Source organism: Sander vitreus, chromosome 1 (genome assembly GCF_031162955.1).
Source record: "Sander vitreus isolate 19-12246 chromosome 1, sanVit1, whole genome shotgun sequence".
NCBI lineage: Eukaryota > Metazoa > Chordata > Actinopteri > Perciformes > Percidae > Sander > Sander vitreus.
The window spans coordinates 27,977,790-27,997,966 of record NC_135855.1 but is presented as its reverse complement, the minus strand read 5'-3'; the positions used below and the strand labels follow the sequence as shown (position 1 = coordinate 27,997,966).

General features: G+C 38.9%; 1 protein-coding gene across 1 annotated transcript in view; it reads left to right on the top strand.

The window, feature by feature from the left end:
• The window catches only part of kif26ba (kinesin family member 26Ba), a 94,157-nt gene that overhangs the window by 50,612 nt on the left and 23,368 nt on the right, over window positions 1–20,177 (top strand). Inside the window, exons 5-7 of the mRNA XM_078251429.1 lie at window positions 367–574; window positions 17,420–17,635; window positions 18,296–18,389. Of these exons, the coding sequence (XP_078107555.1) occupies window positions 367–574; window positions 17,420–17,635; window positions 18,296–18,389 (518 nt within the window). The remainder of the gene's footprint in view (window positions 1–366; window positions 575–17,419; window positions 17,636–18,295; window positions 18,390–20,177) is intronic.

The following is a 20,177-nucleotide window of genomic DNA, read 5'->3' as shown; positions in this document are numbered from 1 at the left end:
TCTGTTGGCTCCATTTGCACATAATTTAGCAGCAAGAAAGCAAATTAACCACTCCCCATCCAGATGTTGCTACATATGTAAACAGCAGCATGTGTGTGTGTAATCAAGCTCTATTCTGCAATTAGCATATTTGCCATGGTTGTACTGTGGCAAACTATAAGGATGTAATTATAGAACCATGTGTGCATGCACATGTGCCACCATCCTTCCTATCCTTCCTCATCTCCTTATGTTTCTTCATTTAAACTATTTAGTGTTTACGATATTGTTTTTATAGTATTTAAGTGTGTGGTATATAGTTTTAATAATGATGATTGATGGAATGGTTTCTCTCCTTTTCTCTTTCTCTCTGCTTTCTTCTCTCAGAGCTGCACAAAAGTTAAACTTAGCATCCAAGAAGAAGAAGCAGAAGACCGCTGCAGTGACGGCCCCAGTGACATCATCATCACCTTCATGTGACCCCCCTCTGTTCCCCACCAATTTTAGCTCTGCCCTGTTGATGGCCCCTCCCCCGGCTCCACCCTGCCTTCTCCGTGCAGCCAATAAAATCAAAGATACCCCTGGGCTCGGAAAGGTAATGGAAAAATACTACCTTAATGTCTACCTTAACATATCATTAGTATTTATTTTTAATTCATGCAGTTAAGTGTTTAAGACCGTCCAAAATACAGGTATGTGTCACTTTTTCAGAAAGTGGAGTATGTATGTGCTGGTTTGTTCATAATGGCGAATTAATATTCATTCACTTTTATCTCTATCTTTTGTAGTTGGCGTAATTTAGTTTGTTTCATTTTGCAAGCTGACTAACAGTTGTGTGTTTAATGTTTGAGACTAGCTGTTGCCATGGATGTTGGATGCCTAGCTATGGTGCCTGACATGTTGCTTCAATGTGTCTCAATAAAGTGCTTGAATTGCTGTTGTTTTTCGACTGGCTAGAAGTTACTCAGACAAATCATTTGTGAATAATTGAATGTTTCAAGATGTAGGCCTACCTGTGTCATAGCACCTGAATTCAGAAAAAGTATTTTTTTTATGTTGCCTAATTACATTACAGATCATTTTTTTGAGTATGGAGGCACTGGTGCTATGACAGAAAAAGTGTTGATTTTAATTATTATTATTTTATTTAAGAAAATATCTATAAGCAGCACATGTTTCAGTGACAGCATTTTGTGATTGAGCTGTAATATTTTATCATTACCTTGGCCAGTTTATCTAAATGTATGTACTGGTGTGTGTGTGTGTGTGTGTGTGTGTGTGTGTGTGTGTGTGTGTGTGTGTGTGTGTTACCCCTGTACCATATCGGAATGCAGCCTAATGGTTACCACGGTAACACATCTCAGGCTGACAAAAGTCATCTGTCACTGTTGCCAACGGTTGATGAAACGCGCGTGTGTGTGTTGTGGATGTGGGGGGGTTTCATGCTTCTCAAGTGTGTGCAATATTGATCGTCCATGTAATGAGTTTTTAGTGCCCCCTCCTCCACAGTTTGAGTGAGGGGCTCACTGATACTGTGTGTGTGTGTGTGTGTGTGTGTGTGTGTGTGTGTGTGTGTGTGTGTGTGTGTGTGTCCTCACTGCTAGAAAAAGAATGACATTGGAGGACAAAATCAAACAGACATCAAACAGTCATGTCCATTACACACAGAGATAGAAAGGGACCCCACACATGTCCTCTTGTGTTTTTATGTCCACATACAGTAGGTGTGAGTATGAAACTGGATGTGCATATTGTCTGTGAGCTCTTGTCTGTCTATCTGTCTCTATGTAGTTGCATGCATGTGTGATGACATTGGACAGTTGATAGTTTAGATGTAGACAGAAACAAGGGGAGAGAGAGGGGCATGACATGCAACAAAGGCTTGAAACAACCAGGGAGTTGCAGTTATGTGGAATGTGCTGTTACCATTCGGCCACTGGGGTGTGGAGTGGTGGAACGGACGTATCAATAGATTAAAAATAACGTGATAATTACACGAACTGCCGTGAGACCGGGTTGGACATTTACTCAAGTAATGTGTAAAAGTATGATTTTGTATTTCCACTCTCTGCTACTTTATACTTCTACCCACTAGAAGTCAGATGCAAATATTATACATTTTACTCCACTAAATGTATTTGATCATTTAGTTACAAGTTACTTTCCAGATTCTGATTAAGAATATAAAATATAATCAACAAATATATTATATTATTATATTCATGAGACTTTATTGATCCCCAGGGGGAAATTCACAAGCTACTCAGCAGTATATGAAGTAATATAAAAAAAATATATATATAAATACATTGAAATTAGCCCCACATTTACCAGCTGGATGAAGTTACCTTTTGTTCTAAATTCCACACAGTCACAATGTTGTGGTTTATGTCTGACTAATGATCTTTGCTACTTGTGTCCCATATTTTCTGTCATTATCCCCTGCTCCTATCAAGTAAAACATATTTCAGATAATAACAAATATTTAAAATAAGTTATTTCTAATTGATTTATAGTAAAATCTTTCTGTAAAGCTGCAAAGATAAAGCAGTCATGATGTATACATAAATGTGGCTATAGCAATGTAGGTAGAAATGTTTCACATGAGAAGCATTTTCTATTTCTAGTCTAGAAACCCCTCAATCATATAGCTGATAGATATTTTATTTGTCTTTTTGTGCGACTGATTATTGTATGTGTTGTGTTTTTTCACTGTGTCCCTCCTTTGAGTCTTTATCCCCATTTCTCTCCATATGGAGGTGACAGATGTCCCCTCAGTTGTCAGGGAGACGGATTCCCACTCACATATTTACAAGCGCACTCACACACACAGCAGCCAAATTATACTGACATTATACACCCCTACACTAAAACACTATATACAGTATACATTATGGACCACATACACACAAACTATTTTCACCGTCTGTCTGTCTCTCATTCTGCCTTCTGTTTCATCCCACGATGATCTTCTGTGATCTTGTGATAGCAGTGATTAGCTTGTCTAGCTGGGCGTGTTGTGTACAAATGCCTGCTGCTACTACTGTTTAATTACAACTGTCAGACACATGCCTTTCCTTGGACATCTCACAGTAATCATTCTGGTGTGATCTATGTTATGGTGGACCTTTGATTAAGGTATCCAGTCGTTATAGCTACATACCGACTTTATCTTCCTGTTGCCCTGCTGGCAGCCTGCCCATCCTGAATCAATTGCGACTAATGGAGAAGAAAAAGCAAGTTAATTCATAGAAATTGTAGTTATTTCTAACATATCTTTATTTTAAGGCTTTACCTTTTGTGATATTCGATTATTTGCTTTTTTGACATGAGTTGGATGAGAAGATGGATACCACTCTCATATCTGTCAGTTAAATATGAAGCTACAGTCGAGAGACTGTTAGCTTAGTTTAGCGTAAAGAAAATGGGGGAAAACAGCTAGCCTGGCTCCTGGCCAAGAAATAATCTGGAACATAACCCCCATTAAACAATAACTTGTTTTTACACTTCAGTTTTTGTACGGATTAAACAAACAAGAAATTACGTGTAAACTAATTGAATTTGGGGATTTTGTTACCTTTGGACAGAGCCAGGCTAGCTGTTTTATGGAGTTATATTCCTATCTTTATTCAAGAGCGCATTATTTCAATTTGAGAGCATTTCTCACTAATATTACGTTCAGATGTTGTAATAATTTCTCTCAAAACCTTGCTCTCACACTCAAATAGTCACTGCTCGTGCTTGGATTTGCTGTGCTTGTGCTCAAACTTTCTGCTTGGACTCAAAACCTTGCTCTCACACTCAAATAGTCACTGCTCACGCTTGGATTTGCTTTGCTTGTGCTCAAACTTTGTACTTGGACTCAGATATTTCTCCTTGCACTCAGGCTGATTCTGTGCGCTTGCAAATCTTCTCCTCTCGGATTTTTCATGCGCTCTCGGATTTTGTGTGACAACCCTATCAAAATTCAGCAACCAATAGAATGCCAGCTGTAGTGTTGACCAATGAAATGATTCCTGCCCCGTTGAGGGTGCGTTCGTTTTATGTTAGAATATCTGTTGCGGACAACACAGTCTCACTCCCTACTCGTCAAATGTATGACGCATGGTCAAGTAACCCTGGCGTTAATTTTCAACGCCAGGGGGGTACCCGTCGCGTTATTTTTTGACGGGTGGGTCCGTCCATAGACAGTATATAAGAATGGACCAACAGATCCCGTTGCTCTGGACGGTGACCAGTGAAGGCCTTTAGAAGCACTTTTCCGGTGAGCGCTGAGAGAAACTACGTAAATGTGACGTGAGCAACGTGTCTGAAAGTTGTAAGTCTTCTGGTAGCTGTGCCAAGAGAAATCTCAATCATTCCCAATCTTGCAGAGACGGAGAGCGTAAATATATGTAAGGAGATAACATGGACACAGGCTAATTATTGCTAACTAAAATGCTAGTTAACATTAGTAATTAAACTTAAACAGCTAATGTAAGTCCAAACTGCCTGCGAGCTTCTCCTGACTATACGGTAATTCCTCTACTATGCGACAGTAAGTCGTGTGGTTATGACACAATTGTTAGCCTATTTTTACAAAAACGTATACTACGGAGCCATAACTTGAGGTACAAGGTAATGGAGCCTTTTATACATTGTCGTGTTTCTTTAGAAATAAACAATGGAAAAATAAAGTCTTTAAACGCTTCAGATGTAAAGTTATTCGCTGTCAAAGTGACGTCAAAATGAATGGCATTCCATTGAATGCTAACGTTGGGTGATCGCTTTGTAGCATCAAAATGGCGCCATAGCTCTGAAGCGAGGCTTACCCCCTTGCGGGTATCCCCCTGGCGTTGAAAATTAACGCCATGGTTACTTGACCATGCGTCATACATTTGACGAGTAGGGAGTGAGACTGTATTGTTGCGGACGACTCCTCTTTAACCATGGATCTGTAACCCAAGTTTATTTACCCCCGCCGTCCATCGATTTATTATTAGTATATGTCAATAATGTGCACAGAATGGTTGACGCTCTTTCACCTGCACCCATCAGGAAACGGGAGAAAGCTTTGACGTGGGACATATCAAGTTACGTACACAACTATGAGGGTGAGTAACATAAATTAAGCACATAGCATATGGCGCTAGCCATAGCTAGCCTAGCTTGATGTCCGAAAACAAATAGCTTTTCTTTATACCGGTAGTTTAGCTAGCTAGATTGAACGACATATAACGGACAGTATGTGTGTATTTACAACTGGTATTTAATGACCCCACTTTGTATTTTTTCCTCGTTTGGTTAACCATGTTCCTGGGGATTTGGCTAATTTCAGACATGCTAGCATATAGCCTAGCTTGATGTCCGTAAACAAATAGATTTTCTTTATAGTTTAGCTAGATTGAACAACATATGACGGACAGTATGTGTGTATTTAATGACCCCACTTTGTATTTTTTCCTCGTTTGGTTAACCTTGTTCCTGGGGATTTGGCTAATTTCATGTTAGAGCCAATAGTAAAACCTAAACTGCAATATAACTGAAAGAACACCAGAAACTGGATTGTTTGTGTCCGTTCCTGCATCACTGTTGTGTGTTGTTCATCAGAATTTAGTCTTCATTCCTTCATATAACATTAGTTTGAAAATGATGGATTCATATCAGTCTGTATAAAACGTTATACAATTTTATCACTATAATAAAAACAGATCTAGAAATGATTTGCTCCTTAAATAGCAGTTTTTTTTAATGAATACAAAGCAAACTGAACAGAAAAAAAACAAGGATTTTGTTTTCTTTCCTTTTCTTCCAGTTGAGGCTGAAGGGCTCGACCAATGCTGCATCATAGCAGCACAGTGTCTTATCACCAACCCATGAAAGCTAGAAGTCACCCTGCTGCTCCAGATCTACCTACTGTATGACTGGCTACAGACTACAACCATCTGCAACATCATCAACAGCTGCACTTAAAGTCTCTTGGGGTCATATGGGACTCGGTTGTTCTCCATACTGCATCATACACTATATTATTTTTCTGTTTTGTTATATTAGTAGGCTACAGACAACACTAAGAATCATTACTTAATCACAATATATATTATTCTGGTGTACACTGTTGACTTGACCCACTGCTATTGATTATACGTCACTTTAGCTTGCTACTACCTCATAACTTTACCTTAATTGCTCTTGTATAGTTAATTTAGCTTCTACTAGTTGTATATGCCTCCTATTTAATTCAATTATTCTTAACTTGTGTCGCAATACCTGAATTATCCCTCTTGTGAACACTAGGCTTATCTTATCTTTATTTTAGTTCATATCATAACCCTGCTCACAAACTCACCTGTACCTGTCATCTGTTTGCCAATATCAATGTTCCTGCTACAGTAAATCCTACAGGCAAAGTGTACTGCTTCACAAGAGTATGAACCATACGCTTTTTAGGTTTTGTGTCAAATATTGTGCAGTTTGTTATGAATTACTCATTGTTTTGACAAAGTAAATTAAAGCCGTTTAACAACCTGCAAGTGTCCACTCTGGTAAATTTAATTGTACTGTTTTTTTTTTTTATAAAGATTACAGAACATGAAAAACCTATTTGCCTTGATAAGGGTTTTAATTTGTTGCAAATATGAACATGGCTTTAATAATCTATCTTATCGCTCTTAAAAACTACAATGATTTAAGAAATATCAGTGATACTTATCAACATTTATTGAATTGATTGTATATGTGGGCAGACATTACAGGCACCTATTCATGTACGCAGAGAACACAATAGTTTGTTCTCTCTTTTATCACTTGGATTATGCAGGTGATGGTGCAGAAACAGGGGTGAAGTCCTTGTAGATCTCTGGCACTTTGAGGACAGACAGATCCAGCAACTCTCCACTGTTGTCTTTGTATAGTGTGCTCCTATTTAAGACAAATTCATAGACATCAACACATAAGATATTAGGTATACATAGCTTTATTTAACATCATTACTATCTTACCTTACCTTCTCTGCTTTGGATTTGTGGACATCACAGTGATTTTCTCTCTTCTGTTCAGTTTGCTTTGTATTGATTTCATTAGGGTAAAAATAAATAACTGCTATTTTAAATAGTGTTTTATTATAGGAGTGAAATTGTACTTACAATTTTCTATACAGATATATATGTTATTATTGTTAAAATAATGTTATAAGAATTTAGAACAATATCTGAAAAACATACAACAGTGATACAAACAATCCAGTTTCTTTTGTTTTTCAGTTATATTACAGTTTAGGTTTTACTATTGCCTCTAGCATGTCTGAAATTAGCCAAATCCCCAGGAACATGGTTAACCAAAGAAGGAAAAAATACAAAGTGGGGTCATTAAATACCAGTTGTAAATACACACATACTGTCCGTCATATGTCGTTCAATCTAGCTATAAACTACCGGTATAAAGAAAATCTATTTGTTTACGGACATCAAGCTAGCGCCATATGCTATGTGCTTAAAATCTTTATGTTACTCACCCTCATAGTTGTGTACGTAACTTGATATGTCCCACTTCAAAGCTTTCTCCCGTTTCCTGATGGGTGCAGGTGAAGAGCGTTGACCATTCTGTGCACATTATTGACATATACTAATAATAAAGCGATGGACGGCGGGTGTAAATAAACTTGGGTTACAGATCCATGGTTACAGAGGAGCCGTCCGCAACGGATGTTCTAACATAAAACGAACGCACCCTCAACGGGGCAGGGATCATTTCATTGGTCAACACTACAGCTGGCATTCTATTGGTTGCTGAATTTTGATAGGGGTGTCACACAAACAATCCGAGAGCGCAGGAAAAATCAGAGAGGAGAAGATTTGCAAGTGCGCAGAAACAGCCTGAGTGCAAGGAGAAATATCTGAGTCCAAGCACAAAGTTTGAGCACAAGCACAGCAAATCCAAGCACAAGCAGTGACTATTTGAGTGTGAGAGCAAGGTTTTGAGGGAAATTATTACAACATCTGAACATAGTAATGCGCTCTTGAATAAAGATATAAATATAACTCTGTTTCACCTTGATTCCAATTTTTGTACTAAGCTAACTAACCATCTTGTGGCTTTAACTTCTCGATTTTCTGAATACCACCTTTTTTAAATTCCCTGTTTAACCAGTTTTACTGACATGTTTGATGATAAGCCATCATTGCTGTGGTCTGGAAAGAAATGGGAAATAAAAGAAGGACAGGACACGGTACCAAGGCAGAAAAATACTCTGCTATTTGGAACATAACAGGGCTCTCCTGTGAAATCAGTTGAAGCTTGCCAAGACCTAATCAAACTCACACACACACACACACACACACACACACACACACACGTAAACATATGGGAAGAAAATGGCTATGGTGACATTTCTCCAGTAAAATGTCACCTGCAGTGGGGGTCGGCTCCTTGCTGAAATGGCATTTGCACACATTCACACATGCACATAGGCTTGCATGCTCACAAATTCATAGGCTTATAGTGTACAATGAAAGATGTCAGGAATGGCAAAGCCCCTGGTGGAAGTGTGTACGATGCATCCTGCAGAATACATGGGCTTGTCTCGAGTCTGATGGAGGGTTAGTGTTCTCCCCGATAATTCTCCCCGTTAATATGGCAGAAAACAGATTGAGACATCAGATTTAAAGCCAGGGGAAATCAACCTGCACAGGATATACTGTTGTGTGTGTGTGTGTGTGTGTGTGTGTGTGTGTGTGTGTGTGTGTTACAGAGAGAGAGTTTAGCCTTGTTCCATCTAAGGATGGCAAATTAAATAGAATCCTTCAGTGGACCTCTCTGGCTGGCGTCTGTATCTCAAACTCCCCTCTGTTATTTCTGTATGTTGTTGGTAAGCTCCGTTTCACTTTAATCAAATCAGCCAGCTGGGAGCCTTCCATTCAGACCCCTGACTGCTGGGGCAGATTTATATCAATCGAGGAAATTATGTGTATGTATTATCACGTAGAAAATCAACTGCAGAGTTACACAGAAATGCAGCAGAGACTGCAAATGACAAATTGTTTAAGCTGTCACTAGAAAACTAAAGATATGAAAAATACTGAGGATGTCATGGAGGGAATAAAACCAATCTTCATCTGTAATTAAGACAGGCATCTAATTTTCTGATTGCTTTCTATGCATCTTTATCAGTTATGGGCTTCATCAAAGTTCCCAACCCAAACAGTGAGTGTCATTCAGCAGCAGTTGAGATAGACTAATGCGTGTATGACTGCTAAATTATGGAGTTATAATCATTTCAGACTGAATCTTAATCTCAAATCCATTATCTCAACAACTGCTAGATTTATTATCATGGTATTTGGTACAGACATTCATGTTCCCCTCAGGATTATTTGTATTAACTTTAGTAATTCGCTTATTACATTTAGCGCTATCATCAGGTCAAATTTGTCCAGTATGGTTTATGACCTAATACCTGCAAAACGAACAACACAGGCAGTGTCTTTGTGCTTAGTGCTAATTAGCAAATATTAGCATGCTAACATGTTAAACTAAGATGGTAAACATGGTCAATATTACCGGTTACACAGCTTGTTAATATTGTCGTTATTCTACTGTAAACCTTTGCACATCCCTTGCTAATAAATATTTGCCAATCCTGCACAACAACGGTACACCTTCCAATTTTAAGACAGTTATAGTGTACATATTTTGGTTATAGTGTCTAGTATTTTAATAGTGTCTAATATTCTGTATTACGTTCTTGACTGTTGCAGTACTTTGCTTTATTTTTTATTTCCTTTTAATATGTTTATTGTATGCACCAGACACCAAGGCAAGGGCATGTTGGCATGCTGACGTCAGCATTTAGTTCAAAGCTCACAGAGCTGAGTACAGCCTCACAGTCTTATTCCTGGCTGGATCACAAATACATGAACCATGTCACAGTTGCCCCGGGGCTTACATATTCTTCTTTAAGTTGTCTGCTGCACTTCATCCACAGTTCTATATATCTACAAGAGACTACAGAGCTTGAGCAGATCCACCAGAGCCACTTCAAGTGGCAATTGTAAGGTCCCATTCTGTCAAACATTTTTTGCTCAAACAGCTTTTTCTGTGAAAGGAACAAAGTCCACAAACTTTCTACCTCATCACTGCAAATTTGCTGCAAACTTCACCACTTCTTAAGAGAGCTACCAAATCCTGTAATTTAGTAACAAACTTGTAGGTATGTCTAGTTTTTAAATGTAATGTTTTTAACATATGCTTTATTGTATCTTTCTGTATCAACTGTGTCTTATTTTTACTCTCACTGTTCTGATCTCTTAGTTTCATAAAAGCCTGTCGCAAACTAGCACCCGCTATAAAAACTTCTCGCATTGGATAGTTGTTTTCAGTTTTGTCTATGCGTACTGTATCTGTCCCTATCAAATAAATACATACACACAGTTAAATATCTAAAGAGGGATGAGAAATATTGTTAAAAAATTATAAAAGCTAATAGAGCTCTCTCTTCTCTTCTCTCCTTTGCAACCATCTTCACCTCATCTCTCTTTTTTAGGGAATGGATCTTATCTTTTTCCTTACCATCCCTTTATCCTCACCGTCTCTGCTCTTCTCCATATCTGAATGACAATATAGGGCTGTGGGAGTTTCCCTCCCACCACCTCTTTCATCTCTGCAGCCAACACACATATGCACACTCACAGATTGCGACTTGACCTTGGGGGAAAATGATACCATGACAGCTAATCAATTTTTAATAGCAGCTATGATCCCTCTCAGGCCACAAGCTGTGTGTGTCTCTGTCATGAGTGAGCATGTGCAAGTGCATTTTCCACGGGCATTTGTGTGTCTTCATGCTATCTGGGTGTCTGTGTGTCTAGTATCTAAATGACTGAGTGAGTCTGTTATGGGAATCCAGTAGCCACTTTGTTCCACCTTGTAGCTGAAATATTAATGCTGTCAGTATTGGCAGGACTGGAGCATGCATGCATGGCTGTCAAACACACACACACACACACACACACACACACACACACACACACACACACACACACACACACGTAAGCCATTTTTGTTTAAAAAAGGCCCAGTAATTTTCTAAAACAGTGGGGTACTGTAGGTTTTAACAAATGTTACTCAAACAGAATGAAAAATGCTTGAATTGGTGCGAATAATTATGTATTTATCAAGAAGGATGTATTTGGGATTGACTCAAAATATACTACAGTGCCCAGGTTCTTCATATTGTGTTTTTAATCATGTTTGGACAACAATAGATGGCTGTTACAGAGAAATAAGCTTTATCAGGCTTTTTATGGAATTAATAGTCTATATCGACGCCGGTTTATTTACAGGATAGTTCCAGTGCCGCCGGAAATTCCGCCGGATGTCCCTCCCTTTCCGCTGTCTTTGAGTTAACTTTAAACTCTGGTCGCATCGAGCAACATTAACCGGAACCTCTGAGCAACCTTACAGGCTGAAAATGGCAAGTTTGTAAGAACAATTTGGATCATGCAACCAGGCAGGCCTACTTGGTTTATTCAGGGAATGATTGTAAAGATTTACAAAGAATATGTTTACGGCATTTACTTTATAACTGGGATGTTTTGGGACCTTTTGGTGGGGATTTGCTATGGACAAAATACACACGGCAATACACTGGTAAGAGCAAATTACGATTAGCCATGTATCTAGCTAATTTAAAGAGCTCACGTTACTGTATTGTGTGAACAGTTAACTTCATTTAATATTTTATGTGGTGTTTTTTTTTGCGGGGTGCAAATGTTCCACCTAAAGAAGTTCCTTTCCGAGACCATTTTGCAGAGCCACGCTTGCTACTTATTCTCCTATCCAGGAATGTTCCTCCGCAGTGCTGTGAAGATAGGTCTGGCATTGCGAGACTAAGGAATTAACAATAATGTCAGCAGCCTCATCCTCTCATGTTATACACTGAGTGAGGGCGTTGAAAATGTCAGTCACTTGATATAAAATATGCAAGTGACATTCTGACGACATGTTATTCAAAATTACAATGCTTTGTTTTTTCACCAGTTCTGGTATAAAAGAGGTCTTTTAGGTTATATAATGTAGTGGCTCATCCTTCTCGAACTACACACAAATTCAGACCTCAGACTTGTAAGATCCCTGCATTACTTCCAACTGACAATACTGTGAGCTGAGCTGGAATGAATAAATGAGGTAATATTAGAATTGATCTGAAGCCTAAACTTGCTATTCCCATATGATGTTTGAATCTATCTCTCTGTACATGTGTTTGCACGAATGTGTGTTTCTGCAGTCTTTGGGAACCAATTAGAGCTCGGTTTCAGTCTCTTATTGATTTTCCAGCCAATAATAATGAAGCACTGCTGTGAGGGACTATCGGACAATCTTCTCCCAGCTCAGGCTTGTTTGTTGCTGTTTAGCTGAATTCCTTTACTTAAATTGGCTCAAAGACTTCATTGTGTCTGAGTGTGGTGTATAAAGTGGAGGAACAGGAAGCTGTCTATCCAAGAGAGTGTACAGTATTATGGGTCAGATTCTCAGAAGAAAAGAAAAAAACCATGACTCCTTGCCTCAACATCTGTCATAGCATGTACCCTTTAGCATGGAAATGAACCCCCAAGCTGTTCCAGGCATGATCAGGGGACCTGTATGTCAGACACAGTGGTCGTTTAAAACAGACACAGCCTACACTTTTGTATGTTGAACATAGTAATCATACATGCTTAGACACACAGCAGAACACATATATCAGTTATTCTCCAAATCAACTGGAAGTGAAAGATTCATACAGAGACTTGTTTTTTTCTATAGGTCTTCGTTTTTGCAGCTCACCACCACCTTGCATCAGTAGTCACTGCAGCATGAAGTATGAGAGAACAGAGGAAAGTATAGAACGGATAATAGGAAAAGGCTGTGATTTGTCTTGTCATTTGTTCTGAAGGGAAGGGAGAGAGGCAAGACAGGGCGAGGAGGGAGATGAGACAAAGAGAGGATGGAGGGAGCAGTGGAAATGGAGTGGGTGGGCTGTGCTATCGAACATTGCAATGTTTCTCAAACATAAAGAGAGAATGACGAAAGGAAAGTTGTATAGGTGTTGTGGAAGTGGGAGGCAGAGAGAGCAGAGGGCAGAGAGAATGAGAAGGATGAAGGTATCGGCGATTAGCAGAGGTGGACACACTGTTAGTGTTGTGTTAGTATCTGGAGAGCTATTAGTGACCTATTTCTCTCGCTATTTACCTTCATCTCTCTTTTCTGAAATAAACATCACTAACCTTTTCTCTCTCTTCCTACGTTCTTTATTACAGAAGAACAAAAAGTCCATTAGCTTTGTGTTCTTCCTGCATGTTTGTCATAGTATTGATGTATTGATTCACCAGTGGGACTAGGATTTTTTGTTGCTGGAGACCAAAGGCAAATTTCATAGCCAGACCAAGAAATGCCATCTCCTAAGAGGTGGCATAATTGTGCTGATGCATCAGTTTGAATACACACACATGTCCACACATTGTTAGACACAAACACACACACACACACACACACACACACACACACACACACACACACACACACACCTATTACCTTTCACACTCTTTATGAGTTACGCCTTGTAAAGCGTGCAACCGTAAAATCCTTCCCCCCAGGCTCTTACTGAAGGGCTCTTTTATTGGGGTCAGGAAAGGGAGTAGCACTTAATCTATGTGTGAGTGTGTGTGTGGTGTGTTTGAGAGATGGAGAGAGAGAGAGAGAGAGAGAGAGAGAGAGAGAGAGAGAGAGCGAGAGCGAAGTACTATGGACCTCTTAAACTGACATTAAGCCTTATTATTCTAGGTTTTCCAGGTCACCAAGGTTACATATTTACTGTATTCGGGTGGCATCTCAGTTTATCTCACACCCTCATCTATGGACACACTTTTAATTTTACACACGTACAATTACCTTCATCTTAGAAAGATTTTAACACAAACACTCTCTCATGCACACTCACTGACAAAATTTACTGAACCAACTCTCCTAAACGGCCTATGGTCATTTGATGATGCAACCAAAGGAAAGATTGTTAATGTGCTGTATTTTGTGTGTGTGTGTGTGTGTGTGTGTGTGTGTGTGTGTGTGTGTGTCAGAGAAATTTGCATATAAATAGCAACATAGTAAGAGCTCTTAGAATGTTATTTGCCTTTGTGCTTTTTTACAGGGCAGTATATTAGTTACCAGCAGGCTTTTATGCTTTAATTTTTTATAAAACACTTATGATTCTAAGTGACTTTGTTCAGTATAACATGACCTTGTTCTGGTTGCCTTGGTCTCTTTGCTCCTGGACCATTAAATAATATATAGCTAATACTGTGTACCAAATTTTCTCTTTTGTAGTGCTTTTATGTTATTGATGTTATCTAGCAGCCCAGTAATGCGGTGTATGTTAATTAATTAATATGCTGTACATTTGCCAGCATTTGCCAGACGTAAAGGAAAAAGAAATACTTGAATATTTTTCATAAGTGTTCTTTCTTGTCACTGACTTGTGTTCATTGCTTTACCCATTTTTATTTATGATCACATCCCTGTTCACAGCTAATGGGTCTGTAAATTAATGTATGGCTTAACTCACTAACAGTCTTCCTTATATTCTGTGAATGCTCTATCTCAGAGTGCAGTGGGGTTTGGAGCGTTTTGGGATTCCTGTGTGATTCGTAATCCCATGGTGGTGTTTAACGGGAAGCGCAGTCAGTGTAGAATCACACTTCAGACGAGGATTCATCTGTGCTAACAAGCACAAACAGATAAAAAGATCTCTCTCTCCTTCCCTCTTAGGAGCCACATAAACACAGTAGTCTCTTTTCATCTGCCCTGCACCTCTGAGCCCACGTGATAAAATAAGATCAGAAATAAATGTAACATCTTTTTTATTTTATTTGTCATAGTACCCTATTAGGTAAGGTCGAGTTAGCAGACATTGAGTAAAGTAACAATATAATATAACAGAGTATCCTGTGTATTCTCAATCTATGATAAATGTCAGGACTTTGACTGCTGCAGAGATACAGTACTTGAATACTATTACACTATTATTCATTCATCCTTTGATTTTCTATGCCACACTTATCCTTTTCGGGGTCTAGAGTCTGTCCCATCCTGCATTGACAGGTACACACAGATGCTGAATCCTCATTCATAGTTTGGATCTTTTGTGTGATCCATACATTGGTGTTCTTTCGGGGATTGAGGGCCTAACTGAACCTGCAATGCCTACCAAAATGAGACAGTCTAGTCTCACAGAGGCCAAAACTAATGATGCATTTTATTCAGTTTCTGTCAACTCACAACATCAAGAATGGAAGGATGAGAAATTGCATATCTTCTGCCTGTCAGCCTGTGTATTATATACTGTCAGCTGCTTTGCTGTTTATAGGACATTTTAGCGTTTTGCATCTGTCATGCCTTAAACTGTCTTGTCCAAAACAATCTATGTATTTTGTGCCGTCAGCATTCAGAGCTATAGCCAATTTGGCCTGAACTTCCACTGATTTGTTTTTACAGTCTGGTCAAACTCTTTAGAATCTTTGTCTTTACAATCCTTATCCTTTTTTTTTTTACTTCGCAGATCCACGTTTGCTTTCACGGTTCTGACTCTGCCTGCATTGCTATATTTATTTCCTTCACAATATTGCAAGATTCAACATTTGAAAGACTACCGTCATGAAACAGGCACATGTGTTGTTTTCTAAAAGCATTCTATTGTTGATGTTAGAAAAAAGCAGCGTTGGGAGAAACTCTAGTCAATTACTCATTACACGTTACTCATTGAGAAAGTAATCACATTAGTTTAAGTAGTTACAGTACTTGTTAATTAGCTCTGCTATGTCAAATGTGCCCTTAACCCCAAACCATCCACTCCCACACATCACATCTTTTGTATTTAGAAAGGATTTGAAGGATTTATGCATTACTAAGTAATGCGTTACTGCCCACCACTGGAAGGGTGACAGAAAGCAAAAGAATCTAGACCACCATCACTAAAGTACAGTAAAGTATAATTCTTAAAAGGTAATCAGATTTAGATACTTTATCACTATCCCCACACATGTCAGAATCCATCCAGTGTCACAGTGTAAATATCAAATATTTTTAATGATCGGTCTCTGAGACAGTTGGTGTGGTTAAGATCGAATCCATAAAGCTCTCATTGCATCTGACCCTCTGCACCATTCATCTGCTTTACCAAGCCTCTCTCCCAATTGTCAGAAGGGAAAATCTGGGGTAAATATTCTGGATAATCATATAGCATGTAGCAGGAAGAAAGATTTTGTGACAAACGGAGAGAATAAGGCAGATGGTCTGAACAGAGAGTGATATAGACAGTGACGGATCAAAAGAGTAAAAGAGACAAAGACTAATTCACGCAGATGAGCCAAAAGGAGGCACAAGAGAGCAATAATAGACTGCTAGTTCAAATTTTAAAACATCTTGAACTAACAGCGAAAATGTTGTTTATGTGGTAAGATGTTCTGGAACTCAGATTTGATGACGCAGCATTTTTGCTTGCTCTGATATCAAAGAAAACAACAGCAGCTGTCAGGCGGTAAATTGTGTCTGCTAACAGTTTATGACAGGAGTGGGAGTAAGAGGAGAAGAGAAAGCTAAAATAGGATTCCTACACTCCAGGCGTTTGATATGTGGCAGTGAGCTGAAGGTAGACAGGAAGGCTGAGGAGAGAAAAGGGAAGGGATTTAGGATAGAGGGAAAAGAGATAAGGAAAGAGTGACATGTAAAAGAGGGGAAGGTAGAAGAAGCACTTAGGGTGAATAAGGTGATGTGAAAGCAAATCCACGTAAGTCTTAAAAGAACTAAACGGCTAAATGTTGTGACTCTTTGGGAGTCTTTTGTCTCAGCTAAGGCACAGATGAGTTCTGATGCCTTTAAACTACAAAGCCTCAGAATGATCAAATCCGTTCAAAGTTGTTGGGTAGGTTTCCTCAGAAAAAAACCTGAAAGTGTAAGTGGATAAGATTAAGCAGATATATATATATATATATATAGAACTGCAAAGGCATCAAAAAGGTTTTAAAAAAGTCATTAGCTAGCTACAACTTTTGGCACTCAGTTAGTACCTTTATTACCAATTTGTTTTACACACATAATTACAAATCACATTGACGAAATATGAAATGCATGTGAGGGGGTGGTAGAAACCTGTAATGGCTTATATTAAAAACCCCACCCTGCCTGCCTTTTGATTACAGTCGTCTTTAACTGATTTGTAAATAATCCGAAATAATTTCATTTTGAAGAAAAATGACAAAACCAGTGCTACAGTGAAGGTTGTCTAATTCCTTCAATTGGGAGGTTTTTTTCTTGAACTTCTGCATCTGTATTGGGTTTTTGTGAGGGATAACGTTGCAGGTGTCTTTGTCCTACTTTATTATAATGTTGTTCACTAGTATCTGAATATGTGTTTTCTGTGTCTTACCCTCAGGTGAAAGTGATGGTGCGTGTGTGCCCAGTGTCTCAGTCGGACGCAGCAGAGTCCAGTTCCTTCCTTAAAGTGGATCCCAGGAAGAAACAAATCACCATCATGGAACCCTCAGCCAATCAGACACCAAGCACTGCCTCCCAGAAAAAGGCGGGAGCCAATCAGGTCCCTCCAAAGATGTTCACCTTTGATGCTGCATTCCCTCCTGATGCATCACAAGTAAGATAAAGGATTGTGAGCTTATAAAACAAAAGACTTGGATGTGATTTTAAACAAAACCTTTTATGACATTACGCTGTAAGACATTGTTTTATTAAAATAATTACAGATACAGACAGATTGACATTATAGTGACTGGATAAGGTGTATTTTTGAACTATGGAAATAAGCAGGCTACCCGATGTTTCCCCCTGCTTCCAGTCTTAATGCTAAGCTAACTTTCAAACTATTCCTTTAGCACTGATAGAGTCAATTAAAAATGTAAAAGAAGCTAAACACTGTTTGTATGTATTTGGTTTCCCTAGTTAACCAACTGATACTAATATGTAATACAAATTGGTATTTTTTGGATTAATTGTAACAGCAATAGGAATAAGTCATATCTTGGAATAAAGCACAAATGCTCCCAAGTCGACATAACATGATGCTTCCCATTCTGCTGACTTAGTGTTAATGCTAAATGCAGGAACAACTACACTAATGAGAAACACACCCATCATCTACAGTACTTGTTTTTTAATCTCACTCAAATGTTAACACCCTCTATGGCTACCACAAATATATCCTTTAAACACTGCTCTAACAAACCATGTGTATCTATAGGTTTAGGTATTTATGCTTTTCTTGACCCTCCATCTCTCTGTACCCGCCTGTTGCTAGGCGGAGGTGTGCGCGGGAACGGTTGCCGAGGTGATTCAGTCAGTGGTGAACGGAGCAGATGGCTGCGTCTTTTGCTTTGGACACTCCAAGCTGGGTAACTCTCACACACATGAACACAGACTACAAAATCAGAGTATGTGTGGCTTGTGAGTCATCTTTAATGTGTGTCTGACCATCAGTGTGTCTGTCAGTCTTTCATTTGGCTGTCTCTCACTGGCTCTCATCTATCAGAGAGAGAAAGAAGAGGATTAGTGTCTGCTGACGCTGAGAGCATTCTCAGTCTGCTCTGTCTGTGTTTCTGTATTCTTTTCTCTCTCTCTAATCCTTCTGAAGCTGGTTTTTAGAGAAGCTGTCTTAAAAAGGGTCAGGACCCCTTACTGCACACTGCAACATGAACACACATACATGCATTGGCACAAACAAAGACCCACCAACCCCCCCCCACACACACACACACACACACACACACACACACACACACACACACACACGGGTCAGCCCTTGTTGTGTTTATCCCTGTACATGCAATCAGCATTACCCTTCTTGGCTTGTGATCTTCATACAGAGTTTCTAAGACCCCTTGAACTGCTGGCAGAGGACAAAAGCAGGGAGTTTAAATGCTGCAGTTCAGCAGAGAACACTTCTGCATTAACGGCCGAGCCATTTACTGGAACAATCTGTGATAACGTTCTATATAAAAACCAAAATGCAAACTCAAATATGTTAATTAAGAGAACTCATTTATATATTGTATTTTAGTAGTTTTGGTAATTTACAACCTGGGTCTTATTTTTGTCATTTTTAATGTCATTACCATTGGTTACAATAACTCATTAAAGTAATTGCTAAGAATGGGAACATGGCAAAGTCACTACAACAAAGGTTCAATGAGGCAGAAAATATGAGCAGTCAGACAATCACAGGTTGTAAAACAATTCAGCAGTTTAGTTTAGTTTTTGTCATGTGATACTGCTATACCAAATGCTGCCACTACCCCAAAATCACCTCACAGCCCAGCACTGATCCTGGGGTTTTGGTACACTCTCTGTGATGTCCATAACAAACCCTCATTGCACAGGAAAACCATGAGTGCACACAATTGCGGCAAGCATGGTAAGTCTAGAAATGAGAAAGATTGCCAGATATATAAATATAAATAAATAAATAAGACCTAAGTTGTTCTAAATAGGGATTCTCCTTTAAATCAGGATTGATAGGTTTCTTTCACTCAACACATTTTCAAACAAGATTGCTAAAGAGTAGGCAGAGAGCAGAACCTGCCCACTTCTTTCTCAAAAAGGCCCATGTATAGGACAGATCAAACAAACAGATGCACATATAATCACCACAGATCTCTCAAGACTCTAACCCAACACATCAGACAGCCGGTCTAGATCAGTGTTTTGCATCTCAACATGTTTACATGTTAATTATTCAGCTTTCAAATATTGACACATGAAAATGACTGTCATGATTTATGATGATGATTCATAGTGTATAATATGACTGTGAGAACCAATATGCATAACATGCCCCTAAAACAGACTTCTTATTGTCAGTGTTTGATTTTGTTAAATGATAGACATAACAAAATGTTCTGGCTTTAATACTGCAAGAGCTTTTATATGATCCATCAAAAACGAGTTTGCTCTTTTAATCCATTTTACTGTATATTAATGCTGTGGTGTGGCTCTGACATTGCCAGTTACGGTTTAAACAGAGATAATTCTTTGTTAAATAGCTCACCTAAGGCCATGGATCTTAATGAGGCAGCATTATAACGGCATTACCTTTTTCCTAATTAAAATGGGGATAGTAACACAACGAGCATTTATCTTCGGCCCTGTGGCCCTTGGCTGTACATGGGTAGTCAGACGCAAGT